Here is an 18855-nt window from a genome sequence, read left to right as displayed (position 1 = left end):
AATAGTGTACGTCGATGGCGCCAGCGCTGGCGTCCCTGACGATCGTGGGCCGAGCGACTGCACTCTATTTTGCTTTCGCAGCTGCGGGCGGCACCAAGAGGCTGTGTGTCGCAGTCCAAGACACAATCGCATCTCTGCGCTGGTGTCGCACGGTCGCCAGCCGCCGACTAGAGACGACGCTGCGGGCCGCGACATTGCCGCGGAATCTCGCGCATCCTTGGAATCCCTGGCGACGCTCCCACTCTGTCGACATCACCATTGCAATCGTCGGTCGCCTTGGCCGGCGCGTTGATACACGGATGGCCAAATCGACGTTCGGGTCAACATCTTATTGCGCAAACTCCAAGCGTTTTTGTCCGGATACGCTGCAAGTCATCGCCCAGCGCCCTGCCACGTCAAGTTCTTTCACCCAACGGTGCCGGCCACAAGCTCAGAGCGTCCGGCACATCCTCCTCGGCGCGAGCAATTGACATGGGGATTGACACGGGGCGTCATGGCGTCGGTCGGAGTTACACATCGCTGGACATGTCCCGCCACCAAAGGTACAGCGCCGCCATTACTTCTATAAATACAGGCCGCGTTGCGCAACACAGTACTCGTACGATCGAGTGCTTTGTGTCTCTTCTTACTCGTGTCGTGAGCGTACGGCCTGCCCTGGCAGGGTCGAGCGTGGGGTCAGCAGCGCGGCAAGGCGCCAAGATACCGCGGCCATCCGGATAGCGGCGCCATCTGCCCGGCAAATAAAATCTTTTGTCGAAAGCCACATTTTTATCCTTGTGGCAGCGCGTCCAGATGGCACTTGCATACAAACACCAAGGCAAAGCTTAAGGTGTTGAACTTGCGGTACGAATCATTTTATTATATTCCACTACGAACTGAGTTTGCAGTTGAGGTGGTCATTTTGCCTTTAGCTCCGTCGATGACCAGCAGCAGCAACGTGCACCTGACGCCAGGGGCCATGTCCCTGAAGAGCCCCAACCTCTTCCAGTACGAGGCCGAGAAGAAGAGCTACGAGTTCTTCTACCCGTCGCCGCACTCGGCCGCGCGCCGAGCGACCGCGAAGAGCTCCATCATGAACCTCGTCACGACCTTGATTGGCGGCGGCGTGCTCTTGCTGCCGTACACGATCGCGCGCTCCGGCATCGTCCTCGGCTGCATCATGATGTTCTTCTGCGCGATGGGCTCTTCCTTCACGTCGTACATCCTCGTGAGCTGCTCGCGCCGGTCGGGCGCGCAGTCGTACGAAGAGATTGCCAAGAACGCGTTTGGGAAGCGCATGCAGGTCTTTACGATGGTGCTGCTCATCCTCCTCATCTTCCTCGCGTTTGTCGGGTACGTGATTCTCGTGCGGGACATTGCCGGGTCGCTCGCGTCCCAGTTCATCTTTGGCCGCGCGCTCTCGGTCCACGACGAAAACCTTGTCGCCATGTGCCTCATTGGGCTCGTCTCGCCGCTTCTCTTCCTCCAGAGCATGAACTCGCTCCGGTACACGTCGATCCTTGGCCTCTGCACCGTCGGTGTCTTTGCGATTGGCATCTTTTACCGCTCGATCGAGAAGATCAACTCGCCGTCCTTTGACGCGTCGACGCTCAAGTACGCGGCCGACAACGTCGAGGACCCCATGTACGCGCTCCCGATCGTCATTTCGTCGTTCCTCTGCCACTTTAACGTGCTGCCCGTCTACGGCGAGCTTCACAAGCCGACGCGCCGCCGTCTGAAGCGCGTCGTGGTCACGACCGTCTTCTCGACGTCGTTCTTCTACATGGTCATTGGCACGCTCGGGTACATTTACGCGTACGAGCAAGTCGGTGGCGTCCAAGGCGACATCCTCAACAACTTTGACCAAGACGACGTGGTCATGAACGTCGGCCGGTGCGGGATTCTGACGACCATCTGCTTTTCGCTGCCTTTGCTCATCCTGCCCTGCCGCCGAACGCTGTACCGCCTCATCCAGGTCGCGCGCGAGTCGGTCGAGCGCGCCGAGCACAACGAGAACCAGCCGCTGCTCGCGACTCCGGCCGACGACACGACCGAGAAGCCGATCCCGCTCATCCCACATGTCACGATGACGCTCGTCTTGGTCGCGATGGCCTTTTACCTCGCGTTTTCGCTGCCCGGCGTCGCGGTAGTGTGGAACATCATGGGCTCGACCGTCGGCATCCTCATCTCGTACGTTCTGCCGAGCGTCTGCTACATTCGCATCCGGTCGGAGAAGCCCAACTCGGACTGGCGCAAGCGCGGCGCGTGGATTCTCCTCGTCATTTCCGGCTCGCTCTTTGTCTACTGCTCGACGACGGCCATCTACAAGGTGATTTTGCTCATGGTGGGCTGAGCCGGTTGGCCGACGAAACTACTACTAATTCTACTACTTTTTGACTACACCCAACCCCACGCATTTGTCGTTAAGTATATATATATATATATCAACTAGCGGACGAAGACGTGGTCGATCGCGGCTCAATGGTGCTGCATGAAGAACGCGACGAGGGCATCAAAGCTGTACTGGTCCAGGAGCAGGTAGAGCTGCGGGATCTGCGGCTTGGGCTACATACGGTGAATCGTTGGATCATTGGATAGGACCAAACTACTATCCGGACGTACGTTGACACCGCGGAACTTGCACACGTCGACGTAGAGGTCCGTGAGAACGCCGGCGAGGTAGTTGAGCGCACGGGGTCGGGCTTTGAACTCGTCGAGGATCGTGTCGGCGTCCTTGAGCACGCTTTGGTACTCGGGCGACATCCACAGCGTATGGTCGGCTTCGTGCATTTGCAGTTCCTGCCCCATGGTTGGCTTTTTCCAAAAGTATCAAGTTGATACCTTGATACCATCGAGGATTTTGACTTGGGACGCAATCATTTGCTTCCAGTCGAGTTTCGGGCGCAGAAGGTTGAGGAGGAAGGGAATCGAGGACGGCTTGATGTCGAAGCTAATGTCGAGGCCGATCTTGCGCGTCGTCGCCTCCTTTGTGATGACTTCCTTGAGAATCGCAATCGTCGAGATGGACGCGGACGAAAATTGCGCGTCGCCCTTGCTAAACCAAAAAGTCATAACAAAGTGTTCGAAACCATTTGGTACCGGTATTCGCACACGAGCACGTTGCCAAAGAAGGTGTTGCGGAAGTACATTTTGATGTCGTCGTCCTGGAGGCGCAAGGGCACTTCGGGGAGGCAGTAGCTCACCCACTCGTGGACTTGAAGCAGCGAAAAGTCGCCAGTCAAATGCAGCGAGTTCATCGTCGCCTCGTCCAACTCGGTTGACTCGACAATGTTGATGCGGTGGTGCAGCGAGAGCGGTTTGATAAACTGCTTGACGACTTGGGCACACCGGGGCACCGTGTCCGCGAGCACCGTGAGCTACCAGATATCCATTGATCAACCTTGTATCTGTTGACTAGCAAGTACCTCGATCTCGCCGTATTGGCCTTCAAGCGTGCGCACGCGAAACTCGAGCCGGTTCGTAAACTCTTGGCAGCGGTACGTCGCCAACACGTGCGAGTTGGTCGATACATCGGGCGGCGACCGACACAGAATCGCTTGGTTGTTGACTGTATCGAGCAAGTCGAGGGGCACGCTCGAGTGCAGCACGACCGTGGCGATCGGGACCGGGATTTCCACCTACATTGATTCATTGATACATTGATACTTTTGGATATGTCGATGCGGTACCGAGAGATCGTAGGTTTGTTCGGCGACGTTGAGCGCGCACTTGCAGTTGACGGGCACTTCCTCCACGACCGGCAGACACGCTTCCTTCTCGCTCGCGCTCTTGCGCGCCATGCGGTCGCGTTCTTTCGTCACCTACACAGGATTGTCAAGACAATATGGACGCGAAAGAGACGGACCTTTTCTTCGAGCTGGGCGATCTCCTTGCGCAGCTTGACGATGCGCGTTTCGCGCTGAACCGTCCCGCGCGACCGACCGTACACATCGTCCGTGTCCTAGAGCACCTCCTTTCTACTCGACCTGTTCCTGCCGCAACAACGTACGGGCTGGTCCAACGGCTCGGACGTGAGCGAGAGCACGCGGCCCGAGTATGTGCAAAACACGATTTCGTCAAAGCCCTACGACCCGCCATCACAACTCGGCACTCAGAAATGAGCGGGCATACAGGTGTGGAGAGCACGCCGGTTTGAAACGCCCGGACACTCTCTTGCTCGACGCTCTCAAACTCTTTGGTGATGCCGCCGGACGCGTCGACCGAGTAGACTTCGATACGCCCGTCGTCCCGACCGACCTAGACAATATTGTTTATTGCAGCTAAAATGACACTAGGAAGAGAAAGCGTACAATGATCTCGTTCGAATCGTCCTTGTTGATGTCAAACGACGCAAGCGCGGTGATGGCCGCCGGGCCATGCGCGTTGCTGTCGCCGAGCGCGCCGCCATCCGTCTTCCAGATCGTCTTGACCTTTTGGTTGTTCCACTGGACAGCGCCAAACGCGCCGTTGGCGCTGCCATACAAGATCTGACTCGGCGCCTTCTTCAAAGTGTGCTTGGTCAGCGTCGTGCATGCGCCTGGGACTGACTTTTTCGCGAGCGGTTCGCTGCCCTACGGTTCACCAGGTTGGAACGCATCGGGATATCGAGCATGGCACCTGGATGAAGCGAATGTACTTGTCTTGGCACGCGAGGACGGGCACGAGCTCGTCGTTCTCGTGGAGAAGCAGCATGTCGTTGATGCGGTCTTGGCACATGTAAAAGTGCTTGTCCTGGCCGTTCTCAAACTGGTTGTAAATGTAGTCGGTTGCTACAACCGTGTGAGTTCATGCTGCGAGCAACGGCGGCGACGACCTGTCCAGAGGTGCGTGTCGTACGTGAAGACGCGGTTGATAGTCTCGGAGAGATTGGACTGGAACTTGAAGAACTCCTTGCCTTTCTTCGTGTAGCCCAAGACTTGCTGGCCGCTCGAGACATACGCCTTGTCGGTCGTGCCCTTGTACAAGCCCAAATTGATGGACGTGATCGCGTTGGTCTGCGGCACCGACTTGTAGATGGCCTACGCAGCGCTGAGCGACGGTCGCCTTCCATGGTACGTACGACAGGATCGCCCTTCTTCATCTGGAACGACGACACGACGCCCGAGTCATCGCCAACGACCAGTTTTTGCTAATGGCGACGACGACGCTGAGAATAGTTGCGTGCGGCCGCATGTACCTTCTTCTTCTTGAGGCTGAAGGGCAGAAGCTTCAGCGACTGGCGGCTCGAGATCGGCGCGACCTTGAAGAGCTCCGCGTGGCTCAGCTGCAGACTCATTCTTTTCCAAGATCCACCACGCCAGCGGCCACCGACCACTGGAATACCTTGATCATTGTATACCCATACTCTGCCCGAACCAACGAATAAGATCCTCGAAAAAGCGGCCGTGACGTGGCAAGCGGACAGCACAGATCGGCTCCCAGTTCACATCTTCTAGCATGCTCCAAGTGTAGGAATAAATAAGCGGTCGTATTGAGTTAGACGACTGTAAAGGTCTCGAAGTGCCCACGGCGGGACGCCTCCTTCGTCGACGACGCAAGCGCCTACGCAGCGGAGACGCATGAGATACGACGCTATGCATCAAGCGGACATGTACCCCAAGCACACAAAGGCTGTAGAGGACGATCCACGGAAGAGCAATGTAGATGGCAGGAAAGCAAGCGTACTCGAGCCGTACGACTAGCAGAAGCGACGGCCCCACGAAGAGCGTGGCCGCAGCCCACGACGCGACGAGCCGCATGGCGTTGCGCAGGAAGGACCCGTGTCCGTACAGTGTTCCCATTGGCTAGTCGCGGTTTGAGTCATCTCGGTTGCTCGAGAGTCATGGGATGTACCAGGATGACACCGACGACGACAAGCGGAACCCACATCGGCGCCAAGAGCGCGGGATACGACCACGTGAGGATGCCATCGAGGTGGAGACCGAGAAGAAGCACTTGGAGCACGGGTACCGGCGACGCGCCGCAAAAGAGACTCAATGTCAGCGGAAGAAAGACAGAGCTCCAGTGCCAATCGAGGTGGCCGTCGAGGCGCAGCGCCACGGCCACGTGCGTGGCGACAAAGAGAGCACGCGTGAGGAGCTGGCGCCTACACACAGCGCTTGAATCGCGTGCTTTGAGGCTTGCGGACGTACGCTGCAAAGGGCGTCACGCGGATCGCACACAGAGTGCGAAGAAGGAGGGTCGCATCCATGAGCCAGAGCCCAAATAGCGTCTCAATCCACGGACGATCAAACTCGTCATCGATCTTCCAGCACACTAGCACTACAGACGACCGCATACGTTCGTATTCGTGCATAGGATCGACGTACGTGGGAGGCTGAGCAGCGGCATCGAGAGGGCGACGGCGCCAGCGAGCGCGCCGACGGACCCGGCCGAGGTGACGCCGGTCGCGAGTGCGAGGCCGTCGAACACGACCGTGTAGAGAAGGCAGAGCGGACCTGGCATCGAAGCTTTTAATTGAAAAATGAATTGAAAACGAACGACCTCTTGCGCGTGTGGCCCGTCGGCGGAGATCGGGCGCCGCGCTCAGCAAAAGTAGCTTGCGTGGCGCCGTCTCAAGGACGCACTAAGTTGCGTGATCCAGATCTACTGCCAAGTCGATAAGAACTAGCGCATCCGTCGCGTCTGCTTACACTGGTTCCACTCGTGTCCTTGTCGACTCTAGAGCGCGCGCCTTTCGATGCAAATGACGACCGGCGGCCCGCGTAACCGGAGGCGTATCTTGGCATCCGGTTGCATAAGATCGCGTGTCCAGCATTGTCGGCCGATCGAATGTTTTGGCGGCGGCGACGTCGGTGGCGACGCGCATTTCAAGCCCGACGACGCAGCTGTCATCGTATCTTTTCCATTCAAGTGGCCTTATAACACCGCATCGCTCTGTATCAACTACGTACTGGCTGGAGTGGTGCCACCTCCGACGCCTTCAGGCGCTCATTTTGATATCAACTCGCTCGGGACTCGATTGCGAGCGCTTTTTGCATGCTGCTCATGTCGGACGACGGTGTCTTGCGCAGCACCTAGTTGGGCATGCTACCGAGAGAGGGCAAAAGGATGTGAAGCGTACGGAAAGCTCGCGTTCGAGCCGCGCCTTCTCGAGCCGCGTGCGGTCCAGCGCCGACTTGAGTTCGACGTCGTGCCGCATGTGCTGGTGCTGCGTCGCAAGCAGCATTGCGAGTTGGGCGCCGACGTCCGATGCTTTGCGCTCGGCCTCTTCGACGTGCATTTGCATTTGCGAGCATTGGTGGTGCGCTTCGGCCAGCTCTTGCTCGAGCGCAATGAGCTAATTTCGATGGCGTTTGGGTACACGGTGATCCATTGCAGTGGTGGACCTTGGAGCCATACGAGGCGTGGCGCGCCTGGATCTCCTGGAGCTGGGACTCGACCCGGGCCTTCTCGTCCTTGAGGCGGCTGAGCCGGCTCGCCGACACATCCATCTCGCTCTTGAAGCGGCCTTCCATGCGCTGATGGTCCATGCGGAGCATGTGCTCCATCTTGGTGGTCTCGTTCTTTGCCTACTGGCGCGTCGACATGACAATCGACGCTACGGCTCACCTACCCGCACGAGCTCGGTCTCAACTTGGTCGAGGCGCGCCTTGAGTTCGCGAATTTGCTGCACATACATGTCGATTTGGTACTTTTGCTTGGCCGACACGTCGCTCCGGACGTCGTGCAGCTCCTTGGTCATCGCCGCGACGTGTCGCTCCTTGGCAGCGAGCGCCTCGTGGGCCTCGCGCACCTCGGCGCGGCGCACTTCCAGTTCGCGCTCCAAGCCTCCTCTTTGGTCCTTCTCGATCTGCCACTTCTCCTGCACCTCGGCGAGGACGCGTTCAAACTGGAGCTCCTTGGCCGTCAGCGTTGCAGCGATTTGCGTTTCTTTGGCGAGCGCCTACAATGTTGGAGGGAGCCCCGACGCCAGCTCGAACAAGACGGTACCTCGTCTCTAACGAGCTCGGACGACGCGACCCGGGCAACCATGTGTTCAAACTTGTCCTACGCTACTTTGAAGCCGTGTGGAAGCAACCATGGATAGACCTGGAACACGGCCACGCGGGCCTCACTCTGCGTCGTGAGGTCGCGAAGGCTTCGCTCCGCGTCGACATGCAGTCGCATCGCGTTTTCCTACCCACCGGCATGAGATTCAAGGGGGCGGAACGCCGTCGACGTACGAGCTGCATCTTGAGCGTCACGATCGTGGTCTGAGCGTGCTTGAGCTCGTCGCTGCGATAGGCCAGCTCGTTCTCGAGCCTACGGATCTTCAGTATACGGGCGGTATCGTAAAGATCCGACTTGCGCCGGAGCTTCTCGACGCTCTCGTCTTGAAGTTTGAGGTACTCGGCCGTAGCGACGCGCTTTTGTTCCGTGAGCCGAGCAATCTCCCGTCGACACTGCGTCTCTTTGGCTTTGGCCTACGCACTGTCACGCGACGGACGTGGCATTTTGCATGTACTTGATCGCGCTCGAGGATCACGGCTTGGGCCCGCTCTTGACTTGCACGCTCGAGCTACACCAACTATTTTCAATACCCAGTGGCTGCGGGCACGTACCTCTGTCACAGCGTCTTCGCGCGACGCGTACTCGCCGAGCTGCTTCTCCATCGACTGCATCACCTTGAGCATCCCTTCGCAATCGCTTTTGACCATCTCGAGCTCGTGGCTCGTCGCATTGTAGATCTCCTACACTTGCCGATCACATCCCAGGACCCAAATAATGTGAGCTCGCATCTACCTGGAGCTGCTCGAGCTGCTTGTCCTTCCCGTCGAGCGCCGACGTGAGTTCACGGAGTCGTTCGCACACGCCTTGGTAGCGCTTGGTCACCGTGCTTTGCTTTTGCTCGTTCGCAGCTTTGATCTGGGTCAATCGGTGCTCGTACTCTTGCACTTGGAGCTAACAGGACTGGTGCAGTCGATGGTAGGTTGCCGTCCTTCGTACCTCGTACTTGACGACGGCGTCCTTGTGGCTTTGCACGTGGGCCAAAATGGTCTCTTTCTGCGCCTCGAGCTGGGCTATTGTCGCGGCAAACTGCTGCACTTGGGCTTCGGCGCGCTGCTTGTCGTGCTTCATGTGGTCGGTCGTATCGCGGAGCTCTTGGATCGCGAGCGTCGCTTGGTTGAAATTCTGGCTCATCGTGAGCAGCTGTGTATCGCGCTCGGCCACGTCGCGCCGAAAGTCGTCGAGCTCGGTCTCTTGGAGCGACGCCTGCTCCACGAGCAAGCTGTTCTCCTGCACCAGAGTGTTGGCATTGCTCACGCATGTCTGAGGATGCCATACCGACATGAGCAGCTCGATGCGCTCGTTCAAGTCGGCGAGCTGGTCGTTGATGTTCACGTCGGGCTTGCGCTGGTCGGTGAAAAAGTCGACGCCCGAGCGCATCGCGACAGGGACGTCCGACTGCAGCACGAGTTTGTCCATCGTCACGCTGAGCTCACTACGCAATGCAGGAGGAGGAAGCTACGTTGATGATGGATGGACGTCTCGGTCGTACTGCTGGAGCCGCTCGTTGTCCCGAGCGAGCGCGTCGGCGTGGCCCACAAACGCATCGAGATCCCGCTTGTGCTTGTCGACAGTGGCTTCCTACGCGCGTCAATAGCGTCAACGACGCATGGATGCAATGGCCTACGAGCTCCTTGATACGGCTCTCGTACGCTGCAAAGAGCGGGCTCATGTACTCCTTGGACGTGAACCATGGCGGGCTCGGGAGCGGCGCGCTGCCGTCGTCGTCGGCCTGCAGTGCGATCGGGTCGCAGAGCTGTTGCAGCTGCTCGAGCTCGTTGTGCTTGACGAGGACGCGCCGGAGCTGGTTGAGGATGCGCTCGACGTACTTTTTCAGGAACGCGAGCTCGTCCGTCTGCGCAGCGAGCTTCTCCTGGTAGACCTCTTCTTGCGCCCGAACGTCCATGGGGACGACGAATTCGCGTTCCTTCGGCAGCGGTGGCAGCGGTCGGTCGAAGGGCTGGTCGCGCTGCAGGAGTCGCCTCGAGCGCTCTTCCTGCGGCCCGCCATGGGGCAGCGACGGTAGGACCTGCATGGGATCTTGGATCTATACCGTCACTTTGCATATCCTGTCACAACATATATATATATCCAAAGGTTATTAAAACCTGTGAAAAGAAATATTTCTCTCTGCCCTTGTTGATAGGCAAGGTGGGACATGCGCCGAGGACGAGCGTCCAGCTGTGGCGCCCAGCGAAGCTCGCCGATGGATGGATCCATGAGGCACTGTGCTATGGCACGATCGATGGCCCCTCGTCATCCTTCGCCGATTGCTGGCGAAGGCCATCCCTTCGAGAAAGGTCATTCTCCGCCATATGGTGATCAAAGCGCCAGCATCGCCCGGAGCGAGGAGGAAGCAAGCGGTGGTGTAGCATCATGTGTATCGAGGTGTGCCCTCTGCAGCCCAGTTCAAAGCTGTTTGTGCTTCAAGCAGGTTGCTGCTGGCCCGCCCGGGGTCGACTGAGCTTGGCTCATTCACTTTTTAAAGCGGGGATCGGCAGCTTGGCTCGTCGTCGCTTCGCTCGGAGGATGCGTTGGTCGGCTGGCGGTTGGCCACGGCGCTGTTGACGCAACCGGTTAATTGCTGGACGTGTCGCAGGTTTGGTTGCATTTTGGTAGTGCATAGAAAAGCCCATACAATCCCGAAAATGCAATAAAACGGCGCGTTGGGAGCGGTCCTTCAAGTGCGCGCGGTTAAAGTTCGTCCGAAAATAGGCAGCCAATCACACATTGGCCTTGCGACAAGTGCCCAATCGCAAGGCAGGTGGCCGAATCATTTGCTAGCGGCCATATAATTTACCAGGGGAAAAAGCCAGCCAAAACCTCCAAGCCGAGATTCTCCATTTTCAAATTCCAAGTCTTCTTCTTCTTCCAGCACCGAGATGGACGCGCCCTCGACGATCCACTGCGACTGCCCCGTCGGCTCCTCCGAGCTCAAGCTCCATGGCGCCAACTGCTCCCTTGCGCTCCTCAAGTGCCCGTGGCAGTGGCGTGAGCCCTTCCTCGATGAGCGTCGGGCCAAATTGAAGCGCAAGGTGGGCGACGGCTACCTCTGCGACCCCGTCGACCCCGCGTTTGTAGACCAGCTACTACCTGGCTCGGTCACCAAGCTCTTCCGCGTCGTGGAACAGGACGAGCAGTCGCAGATTCAGATCGAAATCCAACGGCTGAACGAGGCCAAAGCGTCGGCCCGCGACCATACCTCGAAATGGGACCACGACGATGGCGACGTGGGCACACGAAAGGCATTGCCAGCCGGTTCGGAGTCGCCGATCACGGTCGCCGCGCCCGTCTGCAGCGGCGAAGAACTGGCGTACCTCGACAGCATCCTCCTCTCGAACGAAGCACCGAATCCAGTCTCGTCGCCGTCGGCCATCACTGACACGGAGGCCATCTCGCGCAGCACGCTCGAGGAGCCTCTCTTACAGCTGCTCTCGGACCGCTACGAGACGTACCTCAACTATGACGAAGAGGAGCTCAATTTTGCGGAAAACGACCTTCAGCCGACCCGCCAGCCGACCCGCGTCGCAGCGTGAGCGACTGCGCTAGCTTAGAATATATTTATTGCCGGCATGGCTTTGACAGTCGCCTGTCCAAGCTCTCACGCCCATGTCATGTACATCGATGTCTTTGAACACGACTCTTCCTTTGTGCGTCTCCTCTCGTGTAGTGCCAGCTACTAATGCAGTAGCCACTTCCACGTCGGCGCGGAGCTGCCCACAGCTACTTCCGCCTCGCCCTACGTAAGCACGCCACCGACGACCGCGCCCCGCTCGGCCATACCCACCAGCACCAAGGCCATGGGACTGTAGTCGCCTGCAGCTGCGACGCCGCCCGCCCCGTCCCGCGGTTTCGGAAGATTCATGTGCGTTCGCCGCTGCAAGTGGGAGCTCATTGGCCGACTGGGTTTATCCGGATACCGATAACCGCCGGCTTTTCTGACAGCAAGATCCGGGCGACGCGACGATGCTGGCCCTCAACATGCGCCAGCTCAAGTACAAGACGCTGGCCGCGATGGGCGTCGCCCAGTCGGTCGAGGACCCGTCCTTCGAGATCCTCTGCGGCGCCTTCACGGCCATGGAGGAGGCGCTGCCGCATCTGCACCATCAGGTGCTCACGGCCTTGTCGAGCTGCCACACGTTTTGCCACACGCTTGTCGCGACGTTCCAGCAGATCAAGCCGTCAGGCAGCAGCTACTTTGCGACGCTGCACGCACTGCGCGAGCAAGCAGAGGCCATGGAGCAGGCGGTGACGCTCACGGTGTTGGCGCCGCTGCAAGCGCTCATGCAACGCTGCGCGTTCCTGCGTCTCCAGCTGCAACAGCGCGACCGGCTCGTCATGGACTACGACCTCCTCAAGCTCGACGTCTCGCGCATCCCCGACGACGCCAAGCTTGAGCGGCAGTACAAGCTCGAGCGCGCGTGGCAAGCATACCAGACATTTACCCGCCAGCGCATGGACGACATCCAGCAGCTTCAAGCCGACGAAGCGCAGATCCGCGCCGAGATCTTTGAGATCATGGTACGCCCTTCTCGTTCCCCATCGTTTCACTCGTTTAGTAGAAGCTGCACATTGCCAAGTTCTTTTCGCAGGCGCAAAAGAAGCTATGGGACAACTTGAGCAATGCGACGCCCGACCTCCCAGCGTCACCACCACCGTCCTCGCCGCCAGCAGCAGCCACCGACATGCCCGCGCTGCTGCTGCCGCCTGCGTCAGCAAACGCACTCATTTCAGCTCCGCTGCTCAGCCCGTCTTCGCCGCGTCGCTACGCCGAGACGTCGTGGTTTCCGGGCTTTGTCCGCCGGTCGTGGTCGATTACACCCGATAAGGCGCCGACGCCGGCGCTGCCGAGCCCACCGCGACCCAAGGTATTTTACTTTTTCTCCCAAGTACTACTCATTCCGTAGCACCAATCTAAACCTTTGGCGCTCGCTCCAAACGAGTGGCGCGGCATTGAGAGCGCGCTCTGGGCGCTCGACGAGCAGGCCCACCCGCCGACGACGCGGTTCTCGAGCGCGACGCTGCCACGTCATTTCCAAGACTCGGACGTGCTTGCGATTGGCGCATACCTTGACGTCGTGTCGCTGTGCCAGTTTGGCATGGCCGCCAAGGGCTTCTACAACGGCATCCTATGCCGGCCAGCGCTGTGGCACCGCGCGGTGCGCGCCGGCGGCGTCCCGACGCACCTCCGCAGCCGCTTTTGGCTCTGGTACTTTCACACCCGGCACGGCCGGCTCCATTCGCACCGGACAGACTACCAAGCACTCCTGCAGCGAGGCGCCTACATGGTGCACCTCTCGCACGCGTCCGTCGAGACGCTGCCCGGTAGCGTCAAGGTGAGCACTCGACGTCGACTGACGATGCACTGAGTAGACTCGGACCCCGATGCGCGGCTGGTGCACTGGTTTAGCGACATTGACGTTGACGTGCGCCGGACGTGCTACAAGGACGTGCGTGGCGACGCGACGACCGAGTTTGCGGACGACGCAGTCTCGGACGACGTGGCCGCGCTCGTCGAAGCCGCGCGCGTTCAAACGACGCATCAGCACAGTCCCCGGCACAGCGACAGCGCAAGGGTCGAGCGGGCGATGGCCATGGAAGCGCAGATGCGCCGTCTTCTCCGCGCCTACGTGGTGCACAACCCTCGCATTGGGTACTGCCAGGGCATGAACTTTATCATTCGACTGCTGCTCGAGACCCCTTCCTCGGACGAAGCCAGTGTCTTTTGGACGTTTGTGGAGCTCATTGAAGGTGCAAGCTCCCTGTACGAACCCGGGTTTCACGTGCTCCAGTCTCTCTTTACAAAGGTACAACGGCCCAAACTATCAATGTATCAACGTTTGCGTAGCTCGACGTGCTCATCCGCGAGCAGCTGCCCGAGCTCCATGTGCATCTCGACCACCTCGGTGTCCATGTGTCGATGTTTGCTGCTCGGTGGTTCCTCACCCTCTTCTCGTCACTCGAGACATTTGGCCCGAGCCTCGCGCTGCGCTTCCTCGATCTCTATTGCATCGACCGGCACCGCGTCCTCTGCGGCCTCGCGCTCGTCGTCCTCGACGAACTCGAGCCCGTCATTTTGGACGCCGACTTTGAAACGTGCTTGCGCATCCTCCAGAGCCCGCGCAGCTACCTGCCCGAAGCGAACGAATGCAAGCAGACGCAAATGCTGCAACACGCGCTCGTGCTCAGCATCACGCGCACGCTCCTCTCGCCCGAGACAAGGGCCTAGTCTATGTAATGTGATCCTCGTTCGACCCTACCCCTACCCCTAACCCTACCCCTCGGCAACTCACAAAACAATTGGCATGCAGCATTGGATAGAGAGCTGATCAAAGGCAGGACCTACTACTCACTGGGCACAACGACGACTTGGGCGGGCGTGACGCAGAGATGGAGGCGGCAGAGCGTGCAGCGGGCGCGGAGGGGCAAGCTCGCCATGTGGGGGCGCGGCGAGAGGACGGTGCGCACCCCGGCGTGCGTCTTCCAAAACGCAAACAGCGTCAGCGACGAAAGGAGTGCGTAGAGGCAGACGTTGAGGACAAAGAGCCCGTGGAGAACGTACGACGCACTTGACCAGAGCGGCGAGCACCACAACACGAGTAGAAAGCTCGACGCAAAGAGGGTATAGTAGAGCCGCAAGTAGAGCGGGAACGCAAAGAGGTCGTCCCAGATGCGCTGGATGACCAAGTCAAACCGACTTGAGTGCAAGAGCGAGCTCAGAAACGTCGTGTGCATGAGCCAGAGGTACAACGCCGGCGCTTTCCAGCCAAAGCCCGCGTACTGCAGGACGGCCGCCAGCACCAGCAGCACTTTGAGGCACGAGAGCACAAACGTAGCGTCGATCCGCGTCGTCCGCGACAGCTCGAGGACCGTCGTTGGCGGCCGCCACCCGAGCACCGCCGTCGCATGCACCTCACAAATGTCTTGGTCGAATAACGAGTTTTCGAGGCAGCGGCGGTGGGCGACCTTGCGCGCGCGCGTGATCGGGTGCGTGCAGCCGCACAGCGACGGCACCCACGACGACGTCTGGTGCTCCTCGCAAGCGTACGCGTGCTCGAAGCGCGCTTGGTGCGGCGTGACTACCTCAAATGCCTTGCAGAGTTGGCAGTGGTAGAACGCGCCGCCGCCGTCGATGACCGCCAGCACGCGCTTCCAGACGCTCTCGGTCTGCGGCAACGGTAGAGTCGGCGGGACCACGCGCGTATGGGGCAAGTCCCAGTCGCAAAACCACTGCAACAAGCAGCGCTCGACGCGCACGCAGAGCGTGTCGGAGAAGAGCCGCGTCGACGGCACGTGCGTGACGCGGTGCCACGTGTCGTCTCGAATGCTGGACGGCGGCGCGCCGCAGCGGCGCACAAACAGCGTGTGCCACACGTCGGCGGTAAACACGTCATCGCGATGCGCTCGCGACGTCGACGCCAAGTGCGCAAGGTCCCGGAACGACAGAAACTCACACAGCGTCAAGACCACGTCGGGTGGCCAACGCGCCGTCACATGGGGCGCACTGCGGCGGACGACGTAGTGCTGTCGCGGTGCCATCGACCGACGCATCCACGTCAGGAGGCACATGGTGACGGCGAGCACAAGCACGCAGCACGCGAGGTAGAGCACATGCATGGGCGAGAGTACGACCGACAAGAGCGTGTCGAGCGACAGGCGGTTGTCGACAGCCCACATGAGCAGCGCGGCCCCCGTGCCGGCCAAGGGCAGCAGTAGCGGCGGTAAGCGCTCGGGCGGTGAGAGTGAGAAGAGCAAGACGAAATGAGCCGCAAAGCCGATCGCGCCGGTCGAGACGCCGAGCCAGAGGTGCGCGTCTTGGTGCCACACGTTGATCGTAAAGAGAATCGCAAGCAGCAGCGTGAACGACCAGAGCGTGTACCCGAGCACTTGGTAGAGCATGCGCCCGCGGTTCGCAAAGCGATACGTGAGCGGGATCGACGCAAAGAGCGCAATCGCGGCGCAAATCGTGAGCGGGAACGCCGGCAGCGTCGCGCCGCAGCGCAAGAGCACGAGGTCGACGAGGGCAAACGCGGCGCACGACACTAACCCGAGGATCGGCCCCAAACACGACTCGATGCGGACATGCGGGAGAACGCGGCGGGTCGGCGGCGTCGTCGGCGGCGTCATCGGCGGCTCAAAGCACCGGAGACTCCCGAGAAGGACTGTTTGCGCAACGAAGAACATCATGCCGATGGCGGCGACGATGCCGTGGACTTTGAGAAATGAGCTGTGCCAGTAGATGACCGTGCACGCTGCTACCCACGCCATGACGGCCAGCGTCCAGCCGACCCCTACGCGGATCGTACATAAGAACACATAGAGCATACGGAAGCGAGCACCTTGGTAGACGACGAAGCGGAGACCACCGCGAAGCGGCTGGAAGACGCGGTAGCTCGGGTCCAGCTGGGGGCCGCAGATGCAGTGCGTGCACGCAAGCCCAATGACCGCCACGATGGTCGCAATCACAAAGAGCACTTCACTCACAAAGGACCAGGCCGCGTCCTTGAAGCCTTCGGCACAGCAAAAGAGCGTGATCGACCCGAGATCGAGCGCGGCGCTTGCGAGCATCGAGACGCGCAGTGGCTGCATGGACGGCGTTGGCGCGGGCGTCGTCGGCGCAAAGAGCGTCAGCGACGATCCGAGCACAATGTGGGGCACAAGGCCGTATAAACTCAGCGCCAAGAGCACGCCGGGTCGGACGTGCATTTCGTTCCACATGGCACCGAGCGAGACGCAGTCAAAGAGCACAAAGATCGAGAAGAAGGTCCACCCGAGCGCTTGGCGGAGGACGTAGGCGTCGCCGCCGCAAAACGGCTGCCAAAAGGCATAGCCCGCATGGAGGCGTGTGCCCAGGCCGTGGGTCGTCACCACGGCGACGCTGGACGCGACGAGGCCGAGGGCCAAGCACACAAACGCGGTGCGGCCGTTGAGGTGGAGGAGCTCGATGGCGAGGTGCAGGACAATCGTCGCAAACGAGAGGAGAAGGCTGAGGACATACTCGCCCGTCCAGAGCATGGACGTTGTCGACAAAGCATGTGACGACGCCGACTCGACCTCGAAAAAGGGCATCGAGAGCGAGATGGCGAGCGCGGCGATCGAGCCCGTGACGCACGCGAGCGGCAAGACGTGCGTCAGGAACGCGTCGTCGTTGAGGAGGAGCAAGAGCGAGACGCCGAGGAAGATGCCGTACCAGAGCCACCCCATCGACTGTAAAAACACAAATTTCGAGTCGCCGACAAACGGTTGCCAGAGCTTGTAGCCGCGCACGCTGCGGTAGCCTAGTGGAGGTTCGTATCAAGCGACAGAGGACCGAGGGACGTACCGCCGCAGTGGGCGACGGGACTCGCACCGGCGAGCAAGAGGAGGCACACCATGCCTACATCAAATGTGACGCCAATTGCCGACAAATGAACGCGAAATGTACCGAGCAAGCGCGTGTTGCCGTCGACGAGCACGTACAAACACGGAAAGAGCGACGAGTGGCACACGAGCGTCGTGAGGAGGCAGGCAAAGATGGCAAATATACCGCTAAGGAACCCTTCTTCGGGAATTTGCATGTAGCTCCACGCCGTTCGCGGGTGCTCGGATACCTTGAAGCAGTAGAGCGAGCTCAGCAAGAGCACTTGCGAGACGAGCCCGAGAAGACCAGAGCAGAGCGCGAGACCGTACGAGTGGCTCTGCAAGCAGACGAGGCAGGCGGTCGCCACCGCCATGCACGTGAAGAAGCTCCAGCCGAAAAACTGCAGCAGAAGAAAGACCGAGCCGCCTTCGAACGGCTGCCAGAGCCGGTAGCCCGGCATCTCGAGCACGCCGACGCAGACATGCAGGAGCACCGCCGAGAGCGCAAACTGAGCAACGCCCATGGGCAGAAGGACGCCGCCGGACGCAAAGAGACCTGAGTCGTACACAGCAAAGAAGATGGTCCCAGAGAGCGAGACAAGGATCGCGACAAGGGCTTTGGACCAGCCGGGGAGGAAGGACCGCTGGACAAGCGACGTCGGCGTGCTCTCGTCCGGCACGACAAACTGATCGATGCTCAAGTTCAAGAGCGCTTGCGCGATAAAGGCGACGATACCGAGAAGAAGGAACTGCCCTTCAAAGCGCGTGATGGTGGTAAAGTTGGCCAAGATGACGAGGCAGAGCGCGAGGAAGAGCGCAATCATGGACCAGCCAAACGCTTGCATGCACACAAAGCTGAAGCCGCCTTCGAACGGCTGCCACCACGTAAAGTGGCCTTTCGTCGCTGGCGACTGAGTGCCCGCGAGCAGCGTCAGCGGTCCGATCCACGCGACCATGAGCGTGCCGAGGGCGAGGAGCGTGACGTCGGGCTCCGGCATGAGCTCCATGAAGAGGAAGATGCCAAAGGTGCACACGCTTAGCACGAGCGCACAGACGCGCAGCTGCCAGCAGTCGCTGCGCGCGTCCCAGAGGTGGCGGCGATGAGGCGGCCCATCGTGTGGCTTGGTCGCCAGCGGTCTCGCAGCTCGCATTCCACCGGCTCGGATACTGCAACTTTGCAATTCCCACACGCTCAAAAAAGCCCACCAGCAGGTTTCAGAACTGGGCAAAGATGGCAAAACCTCTTATACTTAATATTCTCCGCCCAACGACCAGGTCGTCGAGGCTACGCAAGGAGCCAAGGAGCCGCGCCGCCGGAGCCGTGTACTAGTACATGGAACCAAGCAACTCAATGACTCTGCTTGCCTTCGTCACATGCGCCGTGCAAGCAGTACATAGAAGGCAGAAGAGCAAGCATGTTCGACGAGGTTCGGGCGAGATGGCGGTTGACAGTTCCGAGCGCCGACCTTTGACTGGTCGATCACGCATCCCATCACCGGGATCGGCATGGCACTGCTGCAAGGTCGTCTCCTGGATGAAACCGGAAAC

At 59.9% G+C, this 18855-nt stretch overlaps 7 protein-coding genes across 7 annotated transcripts; 3 read left to right on the top strand and 4 right to left on the bottom strand.

The window, feature by feature from the left end:
- The first annotated feature begins 869 nt into the window (after positions 1-869).
- On the top strand, positions 870-2435 carry SDRG_03540 (hypothetical protein). Its single transcript, XM_008609174.1, has one exon. It carries the CDS (start codon positions 920-922, stop codon positions 2330-2332), a length of 1413 nt encoding a protein of 470 aa, XP_008607396.1. The 5' UTR covers positions 870-919; the 3' UTR covers positions 2333-2435.
- Positions 2383-5292, bottom strand: SDRG_03539 (hypothetical protein). The gene is made up of 14 exons (XM_008609173.1): positions 5156-5292; positions 5039-5107; positions 4793-4997; positions 4597-4748; positions 4290-4550; positions 4111-4236; positions 3989-4063; positions 3845-3940; positions 3669-3800; positions 3405-3617; positions 3079-3356; positions 2821-3034; positions 2602-2778; positions 2383-2544 (listed from the first exon to the last, which is right to left on the bottom strand). The coding sequence occupies exons 1-14, from the start codon at positions 5252-5254 to the stop codon at positions 2458-2460; spliced, it is 2184 nt and encodes a 727-aa protein (XP_008607395.1). The 5' UTR covers positions 5255-5292; the 3' UTR covers positions 2383-2457.
- A 162-nt stretch (positions 5293-5454) lies between these two features.
- On the bottom strand, positions 5455-6423 carry SDRG_03538 (hypothetical protein; the record flags this gene model as incomplete). The annotated part of the gene is made up of 5 exons (XM_008609172.1): positions 5455-5520; positions 5574-5762; positions 5812-6064; positions 6111-6240; positions 6288-6423. 5 exons carry the CDS (start codon positions 6421-6423, stop codon positions 5455-5457), a joined length of 774 nt encoding a protein of 257 aa, XP_008607394.1.
- Positions 6424-6920: 497 nt separating this feature from the next.
- On the bottom strand, positions 6921-10020 carry SDRG_03537 (hypothetical protein; the record flags this gene model as incomplete). Its single annotated transcript, XM_008609171.1, has 14 exons — positions 9596-10020; positions 9461-9549; positions 9247-9403; positions 8908-9198; positions 8704-8862; positions 8523-8651; positions 8426-8479; positions 8145-8384; positions 8011-8097; positions 7912-7968; positions 7535-7864; positions 7308-7490; positions 7043-7258; positions 6921-6995 (listed from the first exon to the last, which is right to left on the bottom strand). Exons 1-14 carry the CDS (start codon positions 10001-10003, stop codon positions 6921-6923), a joined length of 2475 nt encoding a protein of 824 aa, XP_008607393.1. The 5' UTR covers positions 10004-10020.
- Positions 10021-10788: 768 nt separating this feature from the next.
- On the top strand, positions 10789-11628 carry SDRG_03536 (hypothetical protein). Its single transcript, XM_008609170.1, has one exon. The coding sequence runs from the start codon at positions 10851-10853 to the stop codon at positions 11502-11504; it is 654 nt and encodes a 217-aa protein (XP_008607392.1). The 5' UTR covers positions 10789-10850; the 3' UTR covers positions 11505-11628.
- A 9-nt stretch (positions 11629-11637) lies between these two features.
- Positions 11638-14239, top strand: SDRG_03535 (hypothetical protein). The gene is made up of 5 exons (XM_008609169.1): positions 11638-12489; positions 12531-12836; positions 12876-13293; positions 13342-13775; positions 13817-14239. Exons 1-5 carry the CDS (start codon positions 11935-11937, stop codon positions 14195-14197), a joined length of 2094 nt encoding a protein of 697 aa, XP_008607391.1. The 5' UTR covers positions 11638-11934; the 3' UTR covers positions 14198-14239.
- A 29-nt stretch (positions 14240-14268) lies between these two features.
- SDRG_03534 (hypothetical protein) lies at positions 14269-18506 on the bottom strand. Its single transcript, XM_008609168.1, has 4 exons — positions 17393-18506; positions 17291-17344; positions 16308-17246; positions 14269-16259 (listed from the first exon to the last, which is right to left on the bottom strand). Exons 1-4 carry the CDS (start codon positions 18456-18458, stop codon positions 14314-14316), a joined length of 4005 nt encoding a protein of 1334 aa, XP_008607390.1. The 5' UTR covers positions 18459-18506; the 3' UTR covers positions 14269-14313.
- Positions 18507-18855: the final 349 nt, after the last annotated feature.

Source organism: Saprolegnia diclina, assembly GCF_000281045.1.
Source record: "Saprolegnia diclina VS20 unplaced genomic scaffold supercont1.8, whole genome shotgun sequence".
NCBI classification, from domain to species: domain Eukaryota; phylum Oomycota; class Saprolegniomycetes; order Saprolegniales; family Saprolegniaceae; genus Saprolegnia; species Saprolegnia diclina.
Note: the sequence above shows the minus strand (reverse complement) of the source record. Positions and strands in the feature narration are given on the sequence as shown.

Excerpts from the sequence above, each read along its gene's own strand:
- SDRG_03540 (XM_008609174.1), top strand. The coding sequence starts at position 920 with ATGACCAGCAGCAGCAACGTGCACCTGACGCCAGGGGCCATGTCCCTG.
- SDRG_03539 (XM_008609173.1), bottom strand. The coding sequence starts at position 5,254 with ATGAGTCTGCAGCTGAGCCACGCGGAGCTCTTCAAGGTCGCGCCGATC. Across the intron at positions 4,551-4,596 it reads AGTACATTCGCTTCATCCAG|GGCAGCGAACCGCTCGCGAA; the intron begins GTGCCATGCTCG and ends GGTGAACCGTAG. Across the intron at positions 4,237-4,289 it reads ACGATTCGAACGAGATCATT|GTCGGTCGGGACGACGGGCG; the intron begins GTACGCTTTCTC and ends AATATTGTCTAG.
- SDRG_03536 (XM_008609170.1), top strand. The coding sequence starts at position 10,851 with ATGGACGCGCCCTCGACGATCCACTGCGACTGCCCCGTCGGCTCCTCC.
- SDRG_03534 (XM_008609168.1), bottom strand. The coding sequence starts at position 18,458 with ATGCGAGCTGCGAGACCGCTGGCGACCAAGCCACACGATGGGCCGCCT. Across the intron at positions 17,345-17,392 it reads CGGCAACACGCGCTTGCTCG|GCATGGTGTGCCTCCTCTTG; the intron begins GTACATTTCGCG and ends CATTTGATGTAG. Across the intron at positions 16,260-16,307 it reads CCGCTTCGTCGTCTACCAAG|GGGTCGGCTGGACGCTGGCC; the intron begins GTGCTCGCTTCC and ends CGATCCGCGTAG.
- SDRG_03535 (XM_008609169.1), top strand. The coding sequence starts at position 11,935 with ATGCTGGCCCTCAACATGCGCCAGCTCAAGTACAAGACGCTGGCCGCG. Across the intron at positions 12,837-12,875 it reads CGAGCCCACCGCGACCCAAG|CACCAATCTAAACCTTTGGC; the intron begins GTATTTTACTTT and ends CTCATTCCGTAG. Across the intron at positions 13,776-13,816 it reads TCCAGTCTCTCTTTACAAAG|CTCGACGTGCTCATCCGCGA; the intron begins GTACAACGGCCC and ends ACGTTTGCGTAG.